The sequence below is a fragment of the Prunus mume genome, linkage group LG8 (genome assembly GCF_029339155.1).
Source record: "Prunus mume cultivar Tortuosa linkage group LG8, ASM2933915v1, whole genome shotgun sequence".
Lineage (NCBI taxonomy): Eukaryota > Viridiplantae > Streptophyta > Magnoliopsida > Rosales > Rosaceae > Prunus > Prunus mume.
This window is the reverse complement of record NC_142705.1, coordinates 20977121-20997204: the sequence shown is the minus strand read 5'-3', so window position 1 is coordinate 20997204 and position 20084 is coordinate 20977121. Positions and strand designations below refer to the sequence as shown.

Below are 20084 nucleotides of genomic sequence, written 5' to 3'. Positions count from 1 at the left end.
GGCTATGCGTATGTATTACAAGCTGAAATTTCTGTGTTAAAACATGGTTTTAAATTATAATAAGTTAGTTATTGAAAGTAATTCTAAGGTTTCAATTGATATTTTAAATTTCGTGGAGTATTTTATCACATGTTAAGGATACCAGAAAACTTCTTTGGCAGCTGCATGAATATGCAATTCAGCATATGTTTCGCAAAACAAACTTGGTAGCAAATGCCTTAGTAAGCATATGACATAATTGTGTACGTCCGTATGTATGGCTGTCAAATTTTATTTTTTAGGTGACAGTTAAACTTTGTTTTGATTTTCAGAATATTGAGATTTTTAAGGATCTTCGTTGTAGTTTTTTTTTTCCACTCAACTAGACCATGTTGTCAAAGTGGATAATTTTTCACACCTCCTTTCTACTAAAGTGGAGAATTAATAATAATAATCAATCAATAATTAATAATAATAATTAACTTTGGTATAGAAAGGTAAGGTAGTTTAAGAAAAAAGATCTAGGCACCCACCCATTCGGCCTTGGGCCTTAAGTCATCAAATATCCCCGGGTCGGCCCAAAGGAAATAAACCAAGCCCCTGGCTCTGTGTCTGTAGGCCAATCCTCCTACTTTCTTTGTAGCCCTTGTCCAAGCAAACACACATCGAGTCTTCTTCCTCAAATTTCAAAACAGAGCACTCCAAGATCGACAAAACTGGTGCTACCTGCAGCGAATTCCTGGGCTACGCCTGAAACTTCTGTGCTTCCACTGAATTGTGCACTCAAACCCAATCATTTAAGCTTTCTGCTTGGATTTGCGATTGTCTGTCTGCATATAACAAGTACATATGCTTGCCTTTTCATTCATACGATATCACATGTGGGTTTTATGTATGTATGTATGTATGTATGTATGTATGTATTTATTTATTTATTTATTTTAGTGTATGTATGCAAGTGCCTGTGAAGATGATATGTTCTAAAGCAGTAAACTTTTTGGTGCAGGTGCAGCAGACAGATACACCATTGTGGAGTGGGGGCTTGTTTTGTTATATAAATTATTTGTTCAATTGGGATTTTGGTTTCGAATTTTTCATAAAATAATTTGGGTTTTATCGGAGTCTGACTAAATTATTGCAAAATATGGAGGATTCTCAAAATGAGCCACTGCCTCCAGGCGTTCAGTCGTTGCAACCTCATCAAGGCTTCTTCTACCCTCATATGATGAGTTCACAAGCCCAGTATAGTAATTTCACTACAACTGCTCCTCAATCTTTCCACCAAACACTTACACAGCCACATGATGGCTCATCACATAATGCTGATATCACTCAAGAAGCTAACTCATCAATTCATAATGCATCTGATATTCATCTTGTCAATGAAAAGCACAACCTCGCACATTCTCATGGTGCTCTCCCTGCACCCACCAGAAGCTCCAGACTACATGTTGAAAATGCTAGCGAAATTGAAACTGCTGCGCAAAATGTGGTGTTGCATGAACAAGTACTTATGACTCTTTATTAATTTTGTTTCCCCTTTTCATGTTTTCATTTCTTTATTGAACTTATGTGATTATTTTCTCTTTGTCTGCCTAATAGGAAATTTCTACCCAAAATATCATACGTAGTCAAAGGTTTGTTTTTATTTGCTTTCACTAAAACCTTCTCTTCATGATGGATATGTAAATCATTTTAAGTTTGATGTTTTGTTTTTTGCAATTTTAGAGAAGCAAGAGGTGTGGATGAGTCTTCTAAGGATAATGTAGATGTCTTCTCGGAACGCCTTGATCCCAGTGCTCTAAAGGTGTGTAATTTGAATCAGTTTTACTTTTGTCTTGTTGCCATATCAACTCTATAGGTAGGCTCATTGAGTATATCATCTCCTATTCTGAAATTATTATCAGTTTGTGCATTCTGCTTATCGGTGCTGCTACAGGAGCATCTACTGAAGATGACCACGGAACATCGAGCTCAAATGGCTTCAAAACGTGGGAAGTCTACCCTTACTGGAGAAGGTTGGTAGAAAGTTTCTTCTTTATGATTGGCATGTACTGTTATTCCCTTCTCAAAACTGTGATACCTAGTTTCAAAGCATTGGAAGTTTGCCCTCCCAGTACAATGGTTGTCGTTCCTTCTTTCTCCTTTACTGTTGGGCCTTTTTTCTTCTGTTTCTTCTGTGGTCAACTCTTTTGAACATAATGTTCTTGTTAAAAAAATTTCTTTACTAAAACAAGAGGAGTGTCTAACAAGGAATAAACAACCTCTTAATGAAAACAGGGAACATTATGACATCAGTGAAATGAAATGTTATATATTTGAAGCTTCTGTGAGGAAAATGAAAAACAGTATGGAATGCACAGGGGTGGGGCTATTTCGAATATGCCACAAGAGACTGTTCCTTTGTTTGTCAATCCAAGTAGTTATCTCCCTCCTGATTTATTAACAGCTTCTATTTTTTCACCATTCAACTCAATGGAAGAGTTACAAACTAGCTCCTAGTCTAGTGGTATTTCTCTTTCCAATGTTGGAAGAGGTCCCAAGTTCGAATTCCTTGTCCTCTGTTAATAAAAAGAATAACGCGGTGAAGGAGTTTCTTTTCACAATAAAGTAGGATTCGAGTCAATGTAGCTTCCCTTAAGACGTAGTGCATCTGGAATTGATGCATGACTTGAAGTTGCCTTTTATAATAAACCAAGATTCAAATTGTTGATTCTCTTAAATGGATCAACGTGAGAGGTGAGAAGGACAGATTGAGACGGGAGATAGGTAGAATAAATCACTCACACAGGACAGAAGATACATGTGTTCACCCAAGTTAGGCTACACCCACAGGGTTAAAGACTTCTCATTATGATAATGTAGTGTTTATGTATTACAAGAAGTTGGCTTAAGCATAAGAGATGAGTAAATACTCAGATTCTATAGGTGAGAGAGGCTCCTCTATTCGTGTTGTCTTGCAGTGTGGGAAAATTATCCTGTTTGTATTCTTCATGTTTGAAGAGCTTCCTGTTCCCATTTGTTATGGGGTTTCTTGGGAGACCAATCGTGGCCTAAACAAAACTCATTGTAACTTCCATTAAGCAGCAGTCCTCACTCTGAAAATTGTCTTTTAAAAGACGGCCTTGATTTAAAGTTGGCGTAATCTGGATGGGGAATACAAAACAAGGATACTTCTTTTGTCCTTTGCAAGAAAGAAGCTTGGGAAGGATTCCAAAATTTTGTGGCACATGTCCCTCATTTCTAGAAGCTTCCAAAACTTTTTTCTTCTTATAATAAACAAGAAAGAACCTTTGGCAGATTTGACAAATCCCACGGATGAGCCGACTCAAATTTGTATGTAAAACCTGAGAATTCCATGGAAGCTTCTGGAAATGAGAAAAATGAATGAACTAGTGATTTTTGAGTCCTTGGCTTTTCTCTGACAGGATCTTGTCTATATGCGGCTGAATATATGGTGGGTAATACAGCTAAGTGATATTGCAGACCCAAAGGAGAAGCATAGAAGTACTAAATAAGGAATTGGAAGCAAGCATAGGCACCTTTAGTCAAGGTGTGTAGAAAAGCCCAACAATATTCTATATATAAAGCTTACCTAGAATTGTCATCATTAAAGTTTCCATGCAATTTCTAAGAAAACATTTATCGGTATCCTAATGCTCACTTTAAAAATAAATAAAAAAGGTTTAAGTTACAGTGATGGAATGTGATTTAACAATCAGCGTGTATGTTTATCTGAAATGTAGGAGAAAGTTACTTTTTTGAACTGGGAGAAGAAAGCTTGATTTGGCTGTTCTTTTACAATTAATAAAACCTTGGTAAAAAATTAAAAATAGATATGAGAAGTTTGCCCAACTAGAATTACATGTCGTGTGGAAAACTTCAAATGTTTTAGGAATCCAATTTATTCATGTTAATCCAGGTCATTTTTAGCTCAGTATGCTCATAGTGGTCAGGCAAAATTTATTGGTGTGGTTGGAAACCATGTGAAGATAATTGCTTACAGGAAAGAGGAAAATGTTCTGCCAAATGAAATATTCGCTCAACTGAGACAACCATAATTGTAGTTGTTATATGTTGTTTCTATGGATCATGTTTAATGTCATTTGCCATATTTGATATGCCAATTACTCAACAAAATAACTAGTCTTGCGTTCTGAGTTAATCTGAACAATGCTCATTTGCTGATTTCATACTAGGTAACATAGAAATCGGTAATGGTTATGGTGTACCAGGAGGAGGTGCTTATTACGGTGCTCCAGGACCTAATGTTACTACACCTAGTAAGCCTAATTGACAAAACTGAAGAATATTTTTCATTGTCATTTTCTCTTAATTGTCTACTGTAGAAATTGAGCATTTTCTTGTTTGTTTTCCTAGGAAATCTGGGAGTTGGAAATAGTGAGATGATGGGTCAGAAGAATTTTGAGTCTGACAATGAACAGAAGTCTCCAGCTAAAGAATTGCCAGAGTATCTTAAGCAAAAGTTGAGAAATAGGGGTATTCTTAAAGACGACTCAAGCAAAAGCAATCTTGTAAGTTTTTGCTATGGAAATAATTTGCCCTTACCAATGCTTTTAGCTTCTCTCTCACCTCACTGTCGAACTTGTTTTACATTTTTTTGAGAACCAAATCTTATTTTGAAGCTATGTTCTTCAATCTATTTGTGCAAGTTCAGGATGGAGTTTTTGAAAATGCTCTTCTCTTGTTGGTTGATTGGATATCCAAGTCCCATTCCTTTGTATGAGAAAGAATGTGTTGAGGCTCATATGTGTTACGTCCAAGGTTGGTCTCAAGGAGTGTCAACAGTTCTCTAGTCATTTTGGGTGATCACGAAAGTGGCATATGGTGTTAGACTGAACTTGGTACTAGTGTTTTCAAAGGTGTTAACTAGGAGTTGGCATGAAGGCAAGGCAGAGACAAAATGCCCCAGACATCTATCTGTTGAGATAAATGCTCAAAAGGCGTAAGCATTGCTCCGGTAGTGTGTGGCTTTTGCATAATAGCATAAGAGGCAGATGCCCCCTTTCTTCGTTGAACCCACAACAACCCACTGCTTTGGGAGGCTTATGCCTCGTCTTGCAAGTGCCAAAACACCTCGCCTTACGCCTTGGCCTTCGAAAACACTGCTTGATACCACTATGTGGGTTCAGGAGCACTTCTGATGCAAGACGCGTAGTGTTAGGATTTTGGCTCGTCAAATATGTCCTAGTTGGTTTAGGATTGTTTTAGGAAAATTAGAGGTATACCAATTCTTGTCCTAGAGGGATTAGGAAAGAATTTCAGTTTTCCTTATTCAATTCAGGTTTGGATTTCTAGAAGTCTATTAGGATTTGGATAAGTGTAATTTCCTAATCCACTTAGGAATAGGAATCCAATCAGCCTTGGGACATGCAAGCCAACTCTATATCTATAAATAGGGTGTGGCAAGGCTTATTTTAAAAGAGGAAAAACAGCCAGAGACAGCCAAGAGTTTTGAGATTAGTTCTAGGGTTGCAAAAGTTCTGTAATCTCTATTATTAATGAAAGGGGCGGTGATTTCTCTACCTAGAGAAATCACAACTGGACGTAGGCAAAAGTTCTGCTTAACCAGTATAATTCTTGTGTGTTTCTAAGTGTTTTAATATTTGCTAGTTTAGTCTATTGCCGTTGGTTACATCAAAGAACAAGATCTAGAAGGCGAGTTATTTAACACGTAGGACCTAAATTTATTAGTTTCCTAGTTATTCTCTGGTTTTCCAAATTCTAGTAGGATTTCTACTTTTCCAGATTTCCAGATTCTAGTTTTAGGTTTCCTATTTTATTTAGGATTTCTGTTTAAGCAAGGGTTTTTTATCCTATTATGTCTAGGTTTTAGTTTGCTATAAATAACCCCATATAGTTCTTTAAAATTCAGATTTGGATATTGAGTAAACCTTCTCTTAAAACTAGGTGATTTCTGTCCTTCCTTCTCAGTTCTCTGATTTCAGTCCTTTCTTTCATCCCTTCGATCTATATTTTTGTCTCCTCGACCTCCGATATTCTTCTTGTAGACTTATCTGCCCTTTCTTTCGTCTCTTCGATCATCAATCTCTTATATTCTTCTATGTTCTATTGTTTGAGTGCTTAATCTAATACCTACAGGCTGTACTACATCAACTTCACTATAAGTTTGGCCTTGACAAGGACGAGAGGGTTATGAGTGAGGATGTTCTGAAGCTAATATTTTGTGCATTGTGCAAGTATGTTAAATTTCAAGTTCGTTGTTTATTAGGTTGATCTAGAGGGAGTACAAGGAAGTTTTTTACAAGGAACCCCATTGTTGACTAATTCTTTGGGGTATTATACTGATATAGCAAGCTCATTCCCTAGGTTGTGATATGGCAAGCTGACCAATTCTTGTTTTAGTTTATTTCTCCGGTCTTCTTTTTTAATCCATGGGTAACTTAAGTTTGTCCTCAAGTTATCTTATTTTCTCTTTTGAATATATAATTTCTCTTTTTATTTATTGGAAAGACAGTTTCTCCTATTTTATTTATTGCTCTTTTCTTATAAACCTCCTAGGTACCAGAAGATTGTGTCCCCTTTTAGTTTTCTTTAATGAATTGTCTGTACACTATTGGTTATTTTCATAAATATTACACTGCTTATGAAAAAGAAAATAAGTTTTGGAGTTCTGAAATATCTTTAACTTCTATTGTGGACTACTCAACTTATGACATTGGACTTCCTCCGTTTGTTATTCTCAGTTTATCTCTTTTCCTTTGATTAACCTGTAACTTTCAATTTCAGAAGTTGAAAAGTAGTTCAACTCAACAGACGGAATATGGGAAATTGCCTCCTGGATGGGTGCGTATCAGTTGTGAGATATAATTGTATTTTTATTGTATTTTTTTATTAGGTATTTTTTCTCCTAGCTGCTGGATAGAATTGTTGTGCAAAGACCATATCATGGAAAATATAGTTGAAATTTGTTTCATTTAACAAAAACAATGACTTGTTCCTATGAGTCATCACTGAAGACTAAAGAAAGCAAACAAGTTACAAATAAGATAAGCTCATTCTTGTTAGCTAAAAGTGCACATGATATGCTAGCGTACAAGGGCTCACATATACACACATAAATAGAACGAGGCCATAATTTAAATTTCTGAAATTAGTAAAATTGTAGTCTATTTAAAATGTCATGTTGTGTTCTTTCATGCTGCTATTACCCTAATACTTCTTGTATTACTTTTTAGGTGGAGGCAAAAGACCCTGCAAGTGGTGTGTTGTATTATTACAATGAGGTCAGTGGCAAGAGTCAATGGGAAAAGCCTGCTGAGACATCTTCTGTTACACCACTTCCATCACCTGTATCTCTTCCAGAAGATTGGGTGGAGGCTTTGGATGAAACAACAGGTATGCGTGCCAAATATGTTCTATGTGTATTCTGAGAGAAGTACACCAACATCCCAGGGGTTTCATGAAGTCACTGGTATCCACTGTGGATGTGTAAATAGCACTTTAGTCTTAGTAAATTACACTTGGCTCTCTTGTTTCAGTTTCCATTTGTAAATGACCGTCGATGACAAAAAAGTAGTAAGACCTTAATGAAAAATGAAAAAAAGAGAGGATAAATTTGTTTATATTGATATAGTATTATATATCGTGAGATTCTTTCTGTAGGACGTTAAAGGACAGATGTATGAATAACATATCGATAACATATCAGTAACGTGTCAATAGATTATTGATATGCCAATAACATGTTAAACATATGTATGGACCAGTTATTGACATGTTATTGATATTTTAGCGATACATTATTAATATGTTATTGACATGGACGTCCAAAATTCCTGCAGAGAGACGCACTATATATATACAATTATTCTCTCATCCGGATGTCTGCATGTTATTATTGTGCGGATGCCATTGTAAACAGGGAGGAAAGCAGGGAGGGCTAGTAGAAAATACATGGCGTTTGTGCGATAATAATGTCTGGATGTCCGCAGAGGAAAATTTATGTGTGTGTGTATATATATTATGTACATATTTATATAGGGAGGGAGAGAGAGAGAGAGATGGAGGATTTATAAAACAGTACACTTAGGGAGAGGTCATAGAAAATACATGGCATCCACACAATAATAATGTCTGGATGTCTTCAGAGGAGAATTTCTGTGTATATATATATATATATATATATATAGAGAGAGAGAGAGAGAGAGAGAGAGAGAGAGAGGAGGATTTATAAAACAGTACACTCTGTGCCACTCTCTTTCACATATTCTTCAGATATATTTCCTATATCCTTCAAATAGTAAATGATGCTTGAGATTCTTGAAGAAAAGAAAAAATAAGAGTCAGCGAGAGAGAGACAGAGAGATTCTATATCCTTCAGATAGTAAATGATGCTTGAGATTCTTGAAGAAAAGGAAAAATAAGAGGCAGTTCAAAGTTTGGAACAAAAGCAGGAGAAAAAGAGAAAGGTGAAGAACTATAGAAAAAGGACATGTTCTTCCGTGGAATGGGAGCTGGGATTATTCACACGATCACCCTCCAACAAACGATAACAGTTCCAAGGACAAGAAGGTGGTTACTCGTTAGTAGTTGTTATCTTTTGTTGGTGGTGGGGGGGGTTGGTGCCTTGTTGTTGGGAATTATAAAAGGGCAGTTACTTTCTGGTGGTCTGCAGTCTTGGTTCTTGTGTTTGGAAAGGAATAAAATGTTCTGTGAAGGTAAGGAAGGGGTGAAGTTACTTTGCGATAGAACCAAATATTTAGCGCCTCTTCATTTTAAAGATTTTGAAGATGAATCCTTTGTGTTATTCTTCTTTGTTAGGCAGAGCTTTGATCTAATAGTGATTTGCATTTATGTTTCTGGGTGACATATATGGTTTGAACTTGGTTAGACATCTGGTTCGTCTCACTTGTATAATTTCCTTTATTAGTAAAATTTGTTTCTTATTAAATTAAACATTGGGTAGAGGAAAAATATTCAATTTGGTCTCAGGATGCAATGATAATTGGGTTTAGTAATAGGACCACCGTCTTCTGGTGGGGCAGCAAAGATTGGGCAGTGGTTTTAGGTGATCCAAGAATTTCCTCTCTCTTGGCTTGGGCTGATGTGATTTTGAGAAATGCAATTGACGATGGTTGGAGTTTTGAGTGGCTTGGGCTGCTGTGGTTTTGACAAATGCAATTGATTATGGTTGGAGTTTTGAACATCTAAGGTTGAGAAAAAGGGGTTGTGCAAATAATGGTTTGTGGTGGTGGAGAGGATTTTGATTCAGGCATGGCTGGTAATGGTAGTGGAAGTTGAGATTGAGATTGGGCTTGAGGATGGGAGCAATAATCATAGCCTTCTTATATGCGTATTTTACTTCTATCGCAGTTTATATGATTCGTTTTACTAAAGTCATGAAGTGATCATTGTCAAGTAATTACTGCTAGAATCCCCTGTTTTTGCAGTTAGAACGCACATTTTGCAGTTATCCAAGGAAATATGTCATTCCCATACAGTCGTTGACATGGGTTAAACTGACAAGGTGATCATTGTATGAGAATCAGGTAGCCAGTCTTGTTTCTGGAAATTGCAAACCAAGTCCTAGACAAAGTAGAGCCATGTCTCACTTACCATTTTGAAGAACAGAGATCCACTTCTGCTTTAGGGAGGTTGATGTGATGTGTTGTATGTTTCTTTTGATAGGTGTGGGAATATTTTGCCAATAAAGTTCCAGGGAGAGCTGCCCATGAACCTAAATAGTATATACATTTTTCATGAAGATGTGGTAGTGAAACATAACCAGACTACACAGACAAAATTTAATTGAGAATTAAAGTTGTTTGCATTCTGCTTCTTTTTTCTTTTCTTTTCAAACTTAGAACTTTCATATTTTCATGCACAGGTCACAAGTATTACTACAATACAAAGACACATGTATCACAATGGAAACACCCTAACTCATCAGAGCAGGTTGCACTTGCATCTCAACATTTTGACAGCTTGGCTTCTCGAAATCCTGCTAATGTTTATTGGGATGGCCAATCAGCCGAGGTACAAGCAGAGAAGGATGAATCATCCAAAACAAAGAGATGCATGGGTTGCGGTGGATGGGGACTAGGCCTTGTTCAGATGTGGGGTTACTGCAATCATTGCACAAGGTAAGATGGCTCCCTTGTTCACAAGATACCTGTCAGGGTTCTGGAGAAACAAGCCCCATACCTGAGGGAGTGCTGGTGGAACTGATCCATAGTTAAATAACATGTGCCAAAAATGTTCTATACTTTCCCTCAAGCTAGGAAAGAGATGTCCACCAACCACTGGTTGATTCATGAATACTGAAGTAACAACAAACCAATGCAATTTTTTAAAAACATATACAACTTGGATTAATTTTATTAATAAGAAAAAGAGTTACAACAAAGGGAACAAGGTGTCTCCTAAAAACATAAAATACATCAACAAGAATAAATTATTGTTTTTAAAAAAAAAATTAACTAAAATACGTGGCTACAATCTGTCAATAAGAATTAGTATGAAAGACCAATTACTTATCGGAAACCCAAAAGGAGGCTCATAATCAAACTCTGTCCCCAAAATTATCCACCTTCTCACACCTTGCACCCTAAAAAATTCTCCTATTCCTCTCCATCCAACTATTTCCCACAAATCACATCTCCCCAACACCAATCGCCTCATCCTACCTCTAAATTAACCTTTTACATAATAAAATGCTACAAGAAGCTGGAATCTCCCTGCTTAAATTGATCTCCCTAAACGTTCTTATCCACAAAGAATATAGAACCAGAAAATGGAGCAATAAAGGTTTCAAACCTTCAGCATCCTTTCTTCATATGACACACCACTAAGGAGATAGGCAAGCTACAATAAGGTCTCCTCTGCTCCATGTCACAAGTATTCATCCTCCCATTAGCAATAACTCAAGCTAAAGCCTGGGGCATAGGTGGTTCTTTATCCTTCAAAACTGCATGAGAGTGGATACTTCTCGCCAGCAAACCCTAGAGAGCAGAAGCTGGAAGATAAGTGGGTGAAGGGGTATGAGAGGCACTGGCAGCTAGAGAGAGATGGAAGAGGGGCGGTTTCTAGAGATACTTTTTTCTTTTACATATTGAGGCTTTGATACCAAATTAAATTTGGCGTTAAGTGGATTTGCATAGGTAACATGTCTCAATGTGGATTAAAAAACAAAAAGTACATTACCTTTCCCCAATGTGAGACCAAGTGTATTTACTTTACTGACCAAGTGTATATGGCACGTGGTGAACGTATTTTGTGCTGAACTTCCAATTTTCTATAGAAGCATGTCATGTTTTACATGTTTAGTACTGAAATTTCGTGTGTCAGTGTTTATTATACAGTAAATCTACTTGTAATAAGTTGACAATGGCTTTAATAGACGAGTTTTAAAGCATTGCAGATACAAATCTCTCCTCTCTCTCTCTCTCTATCTCTCGCTCTCGGAGTTGTGGTTCTCAATATATACAAATTTGTGTGCATGGTTGCATTGATACTCATTTTTCTGGATTATTTTATCACTTGCAGAGTTCATCTTCCACAAAGCCAGTACTTGATGACGAGTATGCATAATAATCACCAGACTCCAGATCCTGTAGATATCAAAGGAGAATCCGACAGAAAGGCCCCCACACAGAGGTACCTGTCTTTCATGGAGCTAGGTTTTCTTAAGTAACTGCTTGCTTTTAACTACGAAGTCGTAAGTGTCCATAGAACCTTAAATGCAGTGAAGTTGTCTTGGACTGCCGTTATATGTAAGAGATATGATTTTACTTTCGGTTTTTAGGTCCAATTGGAAACCTCCAATGGGAAAGGGAAATAAAAAGGAAAGTAAGAAACGTTCTTACTCTGAGGATGAGGAATTGGATCCTATGGACCCCAGCTCATATTCAGATGCTCCCCGTGGTGGCTGGTATGTTCCACAAACTTGATTGATCCATTTAGAGTGATGTTTTATTTTGTTTCCTCCTTTTAATATTTGTAAAATTTATCTGGTGCTTATTTTCAGGGTTGTAGGCCTTAAAGGAGTGCAGCCACGAGCTGCTGATACCACTGCCACAGTAAACTCAATACTTTTGCCTCAATAAATTTGTCTCATTATCTTGTTATAATGTGCCAGTAAATATATATGAACTTTAGCTCAATGGTTTACAAAGATAAAATAGGAAAAACGGAAAATTGTTTATTGGCTTGGATATTTCATGAGTGATGCAACCTGGATGATACACCTCCATGCGTGGGAATATTGTCCATGTTTGTATATCTATTGATACTTGAAATTGTCAACAACATCAGAATGTGATGCTTCCTTTCTCTCCCAGTGATGCACATAAATATTTTCCTGTTGTATGTTGATTTTACCATTTGAAATGAACTGTATTTGAAAAGCTGTCATGCTTTAATTAGATGATGTTATGTTTCTGGTATATTTCAGGGTCCTCTCTTCCAACAGCGTCCTTACCCATCACCAGGTGCCGTCTTGAGAAAGAATGCTGAAGTTGCTTCACAGACCAAGAAATCAAGCTCACATTTTGCACCTATATCCAAAAGAGGGGACGGGAGTGATGGACTTGGTGATGCAGACTGAGAATTTTGAGCAATTTTGGTCTGTTTTGCATATCAGATTACAGGTGTATGTATGTATTCTTTTCATTACTTTCTAATCAACTTTAAAGATATGGTTTTATCTACAGCGCCAGATGACCCATTAATTTAACAATAATTTATGTAGCTGCTTGCTGCTGCCATACTAAGCTGGGTTGCATAACTAGACAATGACAAGCAGAGACCTTGGAGTATTGATGCCCATCTTTGAAGTCAAGTCAAGGGAAGACTGTCTTGTTGGGGTCGGAAAATGCTGCTTAATTGCAAGCCTGTATACATTCAAAGAAGAAAAAAGAACGTCACTGTATTCGTCTCTTCTATTCATCTCATAGTAGTACCAGTAGGGTTTTAAAGTTCAAAGGTGAGCTGTGATCCCAATTAGAATGAATATGTAAAGTGATGGTTGAGAGCACTATCGTTATACATAATTGAAGCAGTTTTAATGTCATGAGGTTGAGGGCATTGAAATGGTCTAGTGTTAGCAGCATTGAGAATAATGCATGCAACTTTCCTGCAAGTTTTGGTAAATCTGTTTTGCCGTTAAATGTTACCCTGTAACATAGATACTGCAATGTATGTGGAATCTAGTGGATTTTTTATCTTGAATGTCGTTGAAATGGGTTCTTGTGCGACAAGCATGTTAGGATGGAGAATTTTTGTAAATCTCGCACCTGCTTTGTTCTGCTGTCTTATTCAATCTCTCTCCTTGAATGGGTACCGATGGTCGGCGAAAGGTTGAACATAAAATTCCCAGTGGTTGATGTTATTCAAATTTGTGCTACATCTTCTTTATAAATCCTTAAGCAAAAAAAAAAAAAAATCCTCTTTATAAATGGCAGATTGAATGGGACAGTTTGAACACACAAAATGAAGTTCTAAAGGCTAACAGGTTAGATCATCGACAGATTGTAAATTCAAGGACACAATTGACTTCATATACAAGAGAAACTTGGGCAAATTTAGCCATTGTCCACTTTTCCTAAAGGCTAACAAGTTAGCTCCTCCGTTTGACATGGAGAAATGCAGTGGAATTTCTTCATTCAGATTTAGCCTTCTTGTCTACCTTTTCCTCTTTTAGTTGTGGAACTAGCACCCTAAATGTCCATATGGCCAGTAGAGTCGCCTCAATCGGGGCAAGCCAGTAGACAAGTATATGCTCCTTTGTTACATGAGCGCCACGAGCATAAGCCCATCCCATCACCTACATAAGTCAATGAGTTTAATACATTCAAGTTTCTAAATGATTAATGATTAATGATTAATTGTAGTAGGTACTTACAGAGGCTGGGTTCATGCAACCACCGGTCAGATCAGAGCCAAGAATATGAAGAGTTAACTTAGAAACACTTGAGATCCATGTCTTCATGAAGAAACTCCCTGGGATGTTTCTGGCAAGCCCAAGTGAGATAGTAACAATTGCAAATGTTAGCAATCCTTCTGTAAGTGCACCTCGATGGATATCAACATTCAGACGTGGCCCAAGACCTATTTCAGGAAAGAGCTGAATTATGAGCTTGACCCCAGCAATAGAGCCAATAACCTGAAGAGATAAGAGATATGAGAGAAATTAAGTTGTCATCACTGTAAAATATGGAATTAGGAAAATCATTTCAAGTAGTACCTCCCACAACATAATATGTTTAGAAACTGAAAGGCACATGGTTTTTGGCAAAGTTATTCACTTACCTCAAAAGTTGGAGCAGGAAGATAAAGCCTTATCATAGGTTACACGCAGTAACAGCTTAGTTCAACTGATATTTTCACTCAATGCTTGGGTTAACCTTCTTTATGAATTTATATTAGTACATGCAAGGGTTAACTAGGAAAAGGTACGTTATTCCATAATCAATGTCTATTCACTCAATCAACTCGTAATTACATAATCAAAGCTCAATTACAGGTTTATAACAATACTCTCCAACAAAACTAACACCAAGAGTGCAGGACATCACACCTGTAATTGAGCTTCAATATTTAAAAAATCCTTATCATAGTTTTCACGCAGGAACAGTATAGTCCAACTGGTATTTTCACCCCAACCTTGTTGGAAAACAAGAGAAACAATGGTTCCTCTGATTTTATTCTTCTTCATTTTGGATGAACTCTCAAATTTCCCTAGTTCTCTATGTTTTCCATATTGGTTCTATATAGACACAAGGCTTGGTTAGGAAAACATGTCTGATTCCATAATCTATGCCTAATCAGTTAATCAACTCTTAATTACATAGTCAAAAGCTCAATTATAGCATTATAAGTAGTCAATTATTTCCATCTAAGCTAGTACCAACGAATGCATGATATTGAACCATACAACATGACTCCAAGAACTTGGAAAAAACAACTGCCACGGTAAAAGGTCACCAAAAGAGATCTGACAGCAATGTCACTGCACAAGAGAAGAGGCAGCTATCTGGTCTAAAACACCATGGGGTCTTTCAAGGACATTTTCTGAGGTCAAGCTCGTCACTTGACCAGCTCTAATCAAACCTCCAACCATATTCACTAGTCTATAACTATAAAAAGTCCTATTTCTCTCTTGATGCACAACACTCAAAAGAACAGTGGAACTCTAACTTTTGCTTTGCTTCCCTTGTCAAAAGTCTTGTGCTTCTGTCCAAAACAACAGACATGTATGTAGCTGGAGTTATCCTACTCAGTTCAGCTTCCCTAAACAACCTCAAGAATAAGTTTAATGCCACAGGAGAACGAAGAAATAAGTGATCACAAGTGATATAACTTGCCGCAATTAATTATCCAAGCTAGTATCTGTACCTTAGGCTATACTTTATCATAGAAGAAGGCTAAAAACATGCAGTGGATTCCACTTTCCACCTACAATCTGTTCTAGATGCATGTGAACCAAATTGAGTTTGCAGCGGCAGACAACCCTAGGGAGACTGAAGAGAAGAGGACCCAAGCTTCTTCGTTTAGGTGCATCAATCAATTTTGCCCCTTTGCAGCTAGGAAGGGTGGTCTAAGGAAGAGTTCCCACGATCTCATAAAAAATGAAGTATAGAGAGCAGCAGGGGAAGGGTCAGAGCTGTCACCAGACAACCTCCTAGGACAGCAATCTTAAAACAAAGGAGGATTCTGGTAAGGGGAAGAAATGGGTAGCCATGGAAGAGTTGTAGGAGAAGTTATTAGGTCATCTTCTCCTTTTACCACAGCTCCATTTACTGAAGACCAAGGGGTGTGCAAGATAACTGCCCTTGGCAGTCTATATGCCTTCCTTAGATACCTTAGGGTTACAATCATTCAGGAAGAAGTTGTAGAAGTTACATAACAAGTAGACAAATGGGGGCTCGTTGCTTGTGTTTCATTTAGTTTCTTTCTCTCTTTAGCACAAACTTTTTCTTTGCTTCCCGTTCTTCCCTCATCAGCCTTCGTATTGTTGCATTCATAGATAAATGTGGTTCATCTTCTTCAACTATGTCTTAGGATGATGAACTATTTAGATCAAATCTATCCAATTTGAACAACATATCAACAGTTCACTTCTTTTCCAACTAATGTTTTCATTTTAGTGCCACTCTTCTTAAGAATTTCGTTCTCTCTCTTAAGGAAAAAATACAAACTACTTGTTTCATGGCATTAGTGTCATCTAGAACATATATTCTAATTATTTACGCACAATATAATTCAGAAAGGATCACTTAATAGGGTATAATAAAGGAGCGGAGGCAGGGCATATTTAGAGACTTGTATGGAGTATCACCATAATAGGTCTGTTGTAATATATGTCGAGATTATCTAAATTCCAAAATCAACCGGAAAGCGACATAAATTGGCATTTCCCACACGGAAAACAATTCCTCAGTTAATTAAATCTGTTTGAAGATGTATAATTTCTATTTCACTAAAGCAGTCAAATAGAGAACACAAACAAGAACAACCAATATCTCAAATCGTTCAACCAAAAAAAAGGCACGTATAATTCAAAATTTTCAAACAACTCAAATTGTTCATGTATCACAGAAACTAGGAAACCAAGATAACCCAGAAACCGCTATTTAAAGCCAAATCATATTTCAGCCACCCAAATTAGATTTTCCGCAACCAAAAAATGTAAAAATCAACTCTACATACAAAGATCAAAACCCAAGATTCATTCACTCTAAATTCTACCATTTCCCTCCTCAAGTTTTGTATCTAGCCAACCAAACAACCAAATAAGACAAGCCCATGAAAAGGGGGCTTTGGGTTACCTGAGCAGGGATTCTTGCAGCAACAGTGAAAAGAAAGCGGGTGAAATCCCCAGTGATTGCGGCAGCAAAAACAGTGAGAGGATTGTAAGTGCCACCATTGGTAATCTTTCCCAACAAGGCAAAGAAGAACATGTTTACAATTGACAGAGTGGATTTGATAATCTCGCCGGTGGGTTCATGGCCAAACCCCAGATTGTTGTAAACATACATCTTAATCAAGACCCCTGACCAAACCCACATGAATGAGATTGTGAAATCTGATACAAGCAAACCAATCCTCCCCATTTTGCTCGCACAGAAATCACCAACGCTTATGCTTTGCACAGAAATGGTGGCTGGCTAGTGCCCAGGCTCTAGGGAATGCGGATGATGAATAAAATTCGTTTACTTTGTCCTTCCATGTTGACCAAAAATAGAATTTTTTTTTGTTGGGTCGGAAAAACGCAAGGAAAATGTTATGTGAGAGGATATATTTTTCAAACCCCGCCCGCTTAGGTAGGTGCGGGGACCATACCATACGAACTTTCTCTGTCTTTTCGTGTGTCTGTCGGATTGTAGGTTCTTTTTGTCGAATACAACCAGCCCACAACTCTTAAAAAATAGGGAAATTGGCGGCCCCTGGCACAACTAATTTATTTAATTATATTCCTATTTTGAAATCTAATCACAAATACCCTATATAAAAACTTCCTACTGACAATTTATTGCTCAGCTGTCACTTTTTTTTTCGTGTCAGTCGTTGCTCTTCTTCTTCCTCTTCTATCTAGTCTCTTCCTCTTCTTCCTTCTGCCAAACCTCACAAGAATCCACCTTCACTGTAGAATCTCGCTTAATTCAATTTTCTCTTAGTTATATCTTCAAACTAGGAGCTAATTTGAACATTAAGGTTGAACCCCAAATTCGGAATCGAACCCTAACCAAGGCGTGACTCACCACCTCCGTCATTGGCCTCCATAACGAAGCCATAATCGTGACTCTCCACCTTCGTTGTCGACTTCCACCACAAAGCCACAACACCTTCATCTTCGATCTTCACTGTGGTGAGTTCTAATATTGGTTTTGCTTTTTTTTTTTTAATTGATTGAGATTATTAGGTGATTACTTTCATTATTTTCAATGAGACATTAATGGGTTTCTGTTGTGGTTTGTTTGTTGTTTCTGTGATTGAATGAAATTTACCAACTATTTCTTGTGGTTGTCAAGCTCTTGGACTTGGATACATTGTTTGTACTTATGATTTGTCTCTAAATCATGCATATACTGGTTTGTGATTGAGACTTGGACTTGCAGACCTCCTTGAAAGTTATGTATTCACTCTTTTGTTATTGTGATTTGTCTGTGAAAGCATTTAGGTGATATATCAAATTTGGACTTCTGGCTTTTCTGAGCAATATGTAAGAATACATATAAAACTCATAGATGCTCTTTGAAATAACAGTAATGTGGGTTTTAACCGTATGAAACCAACATCATAATTTGAAACCAATAGCACCACTAACAAATGCAAGATTCTCATCATTTACTTCTTTTAAAAGTGATTGGAGAGTTTGTGAGTTTTATGAGAATGCTAATATTTTAACATACGTTTGATAGTGTAAAGTTGGCATGTGTTGGATCCTTGTTTTATCTATTTTTTTTGTAATTCAATCCTGGATCTATTTTTGGTGCGGTCTACAATCCTCAAGGTTGGTATCATGCCAAGGTTGTGTTGGTGCCATAAAAAGGGTTCTTGAAAAACTTGAAGGTTTGTTGACAACTCTTGCATTTATCTAGTTCCATTGTCTTGTTGTTCTTATTCTCTGAGACTATACTTCTTTAACTGTTTGAACAATGCCAAATGCACTATTGATGATTTCCTGATTTTCTGATTTGTATTTTTACTCGCTTGCCAGGATACACATTCACTTCACCCATGTTTATAATTACTTTTATATTGTAACTAAGTAGTATGAAATTGTTTGCATGAATTTGAACTTTAATTTTACAATGGTACTGTCTTGTGAAAGCTTGCCATATGAAGAATTGGGTCATTTAGAAAAGCCAACAATCTGTATGAATTTTGGTATTGGTTTCTGTTTTGAAATTCAATTGTGATTAAATGTTATGTTTTTGTTTCCATTGTGATCGAATGATTTTTTTACTTCTAATATGCATTTTTTATCCGTTTTATATAGATGGAAGATTGTCTTGCTTCAAGTGGCGGCATTCTTTTGGGGGGAAATTGCTAACTTTCAGCTTAAATTAGGGTCTAAGAGGACATGTCCTAGAATTTTGCTGATAGACATAAATTGTGTTAAAATTTCCAACCAAGAGGAGGTGTAAATTTTTTTTTTTTGCCACTTTCTTATGTATATCTTAAGATGTAATGAGATAACATTGTTAGTTCATCAATTTATGAAAGTGAAGTTACAAGGGAATTTGTCAATTTCTCTAATTTCCATGGTTTTATCATTTCCCTTGACAAAGAAGAAAAAAATAAAAATGTAACCAAATCAATGATTTAATTGGCAAATGCCATGACATATATGTATTGCACATGTATAGCCCTTTATAGCTTGTGTATTGCCCTCGTATCTTTTGTTTCATTTTTTTTTTCAAGTTTGTTGTAATAAATTTATAAGGGAGTATGAAATTTGTGTACTGCTACTGTATTATTGCTCGTGTATAATTACTAAATTGCTTCCATAGTAGGGAAATTGGGAAATTATGGGTGTAAGAATGTGATTTCATCAAGGACGTTACATCCTTTTAAAAAAAAATGTTATATACATTTGGTGTATATTGCTTGTATATTGTCTGTATATTGCTTGTTTATTGTTTGTCTATAACCATTTATTGCCTTTTATTGTCATTGCATTGTATGTTTATTGCCAATTTATAGCTTGTGTCATTTTTTGAGAAAAAAAAATTAATATAAACTCTTGTGGCTTGTAATGCATTTATATTGTCTCTGTATATGGCTTATATTGCTTAGGTATTGCCCCCATATATGGCTTGTATTGCCTATGTATTGTGCAAATAGGACTCTCAAACGAATTAATGCAAAAATTAGTAAAAACCAATTAATCAGTGGCAATAAGAACACAATAGGAGGTTATATAGTAGCAATACTAAAGCAATATGAGGCTATGCAGTAGTAATACAAAAATTGTAATAATCCATCTTATGCAAGAAATGTTGGGTAAAACACAATGTGTATAATGTTCTCTCTTCAATTTATAATATAAGTAAAAGTAATTTTTCCAAAAGCAAAATATCTAGGTCCAATCTTCATGAAAAAAAAAAAGAACCCTG

The 20084-nt window shown here is 36.6% G+C and overlaps 2 protein-coding genes across 7 annotated transcripts; one reads left to right on the top strand and one right to left on the bottom strand.

Annotated features, from left to right (window-relative positions):
• Positions 1–635: 635 nt before the first annotated feature.
• LOC103342258 (uncharacterized) lies at positions 636–13191 on the top strand. Of its 6 annotated transcripts, none has more exons than XR_016122621.1 (15): positions 636–822; positions 986–1486; positions 1582–1616; positions 1708–1786; positions 1919–1997; positions 4179–4262; positions 4360–4514; positions 6751–6807; positions 7200–7359; positions 9851–10106; positions 11509–11680; positions 11768–11893; positions 11990–12041; positions 12416–12613; positions 12713–13191. XR_016122621.1 is itself a non-coding variant. In XM_008245871.3 (15 exons), exons 2-14 carry the CDS (start codon positions 1124–1126, stop codon positions 12566–12568), a joined length of 1710 nt encoding a protein of 569 aa, XP_008244093.2. In that variant the 5' UTR covers positions 636–822; positions 986–1123; the 3' UTR covers positions 12569–12617; positions 12713–13191. The 6 variants fall into 6 exon arrangements, 4 of the variants coding, with proteins under 4 accessions (XP_008244093.2, XP_088898717.1, XP_088898716.1 ...); XR_016122620.1 differs by having other exon boundaries at positions 12416–12617; XM_008245871.3 differs by having other exon boundaries at positions 11509–11619; positions 12416–12617.
• Positions 13192–13390: 199 nt separating this feature from the next.
• LOC103342259 (putative aquaporin SIP2-1) lies at positions 13391–17232 on the bottom strand. Its single transcript, XM_008245873.3, has 3 exons — positions 16791–17232; positions 13865–14125; positions 13391–13786 (listed from the first exon to the last, which is right to left on the bottom strand). Exons 1-3 carry the CDS (start codon positions 17073–17075, stop codon positions 13622–13624), a joined length of 711 nt encoding a protein of 236 aa, XP_008244095.1. The 5' UTR covers positions 17076–17232; the 3' UTR covers positions 13391–13621.
• Between the last annotated feature and the right edge of the window lie 2852 nt (positions 17233–20084).

Bases quoted from the DNA above. Each gene is read 5' to 3' on its own strand.
- LOC103342258 (XM_008245871.3), top strand. From the start codon at position 1,124: ATGGAGGATTCTCAAAATGAGCCACTGCCTCCAGGCGTTCAGTCGTTG. The intron at 4,515-6,750 runs GTAAGTTTTTGC...TTTCAATTTCAG, and splicing joins ACTCAAGCAAAAGCAATCTT to AAGTTGAAAAGTAGTTCAAC. The intron at 11,620-11,767 runs GTACCTGTCTTT...TTCGGTTTTTAG, and splicing joins AGAAAGGCCCCCACACAGAG to GTCCAATTGGAAACCTCCAA.
- LOC103342259 (XM_008245873.3), bottom strand. From the start codon at position 17,075: ATGGGGAGGATTGGTTTGCTTGTATCAGATTTCACAATCTCATTCATG. The intron at 14,126-16,790 runs GTAACCCAAAGC...TTATCTCTTCAG, and splicing joins CTGCAAGAATCCCTGCTCAG to GTTATTGGCTCTATTGCTGG. The intron at 13,787-13,864 runs GTAAGTACCTAC...TGACTTATGTAG, and splicing joins GTTGCATGAACCCAGCCTCT to GTGATGGGATGGGCTTATGC.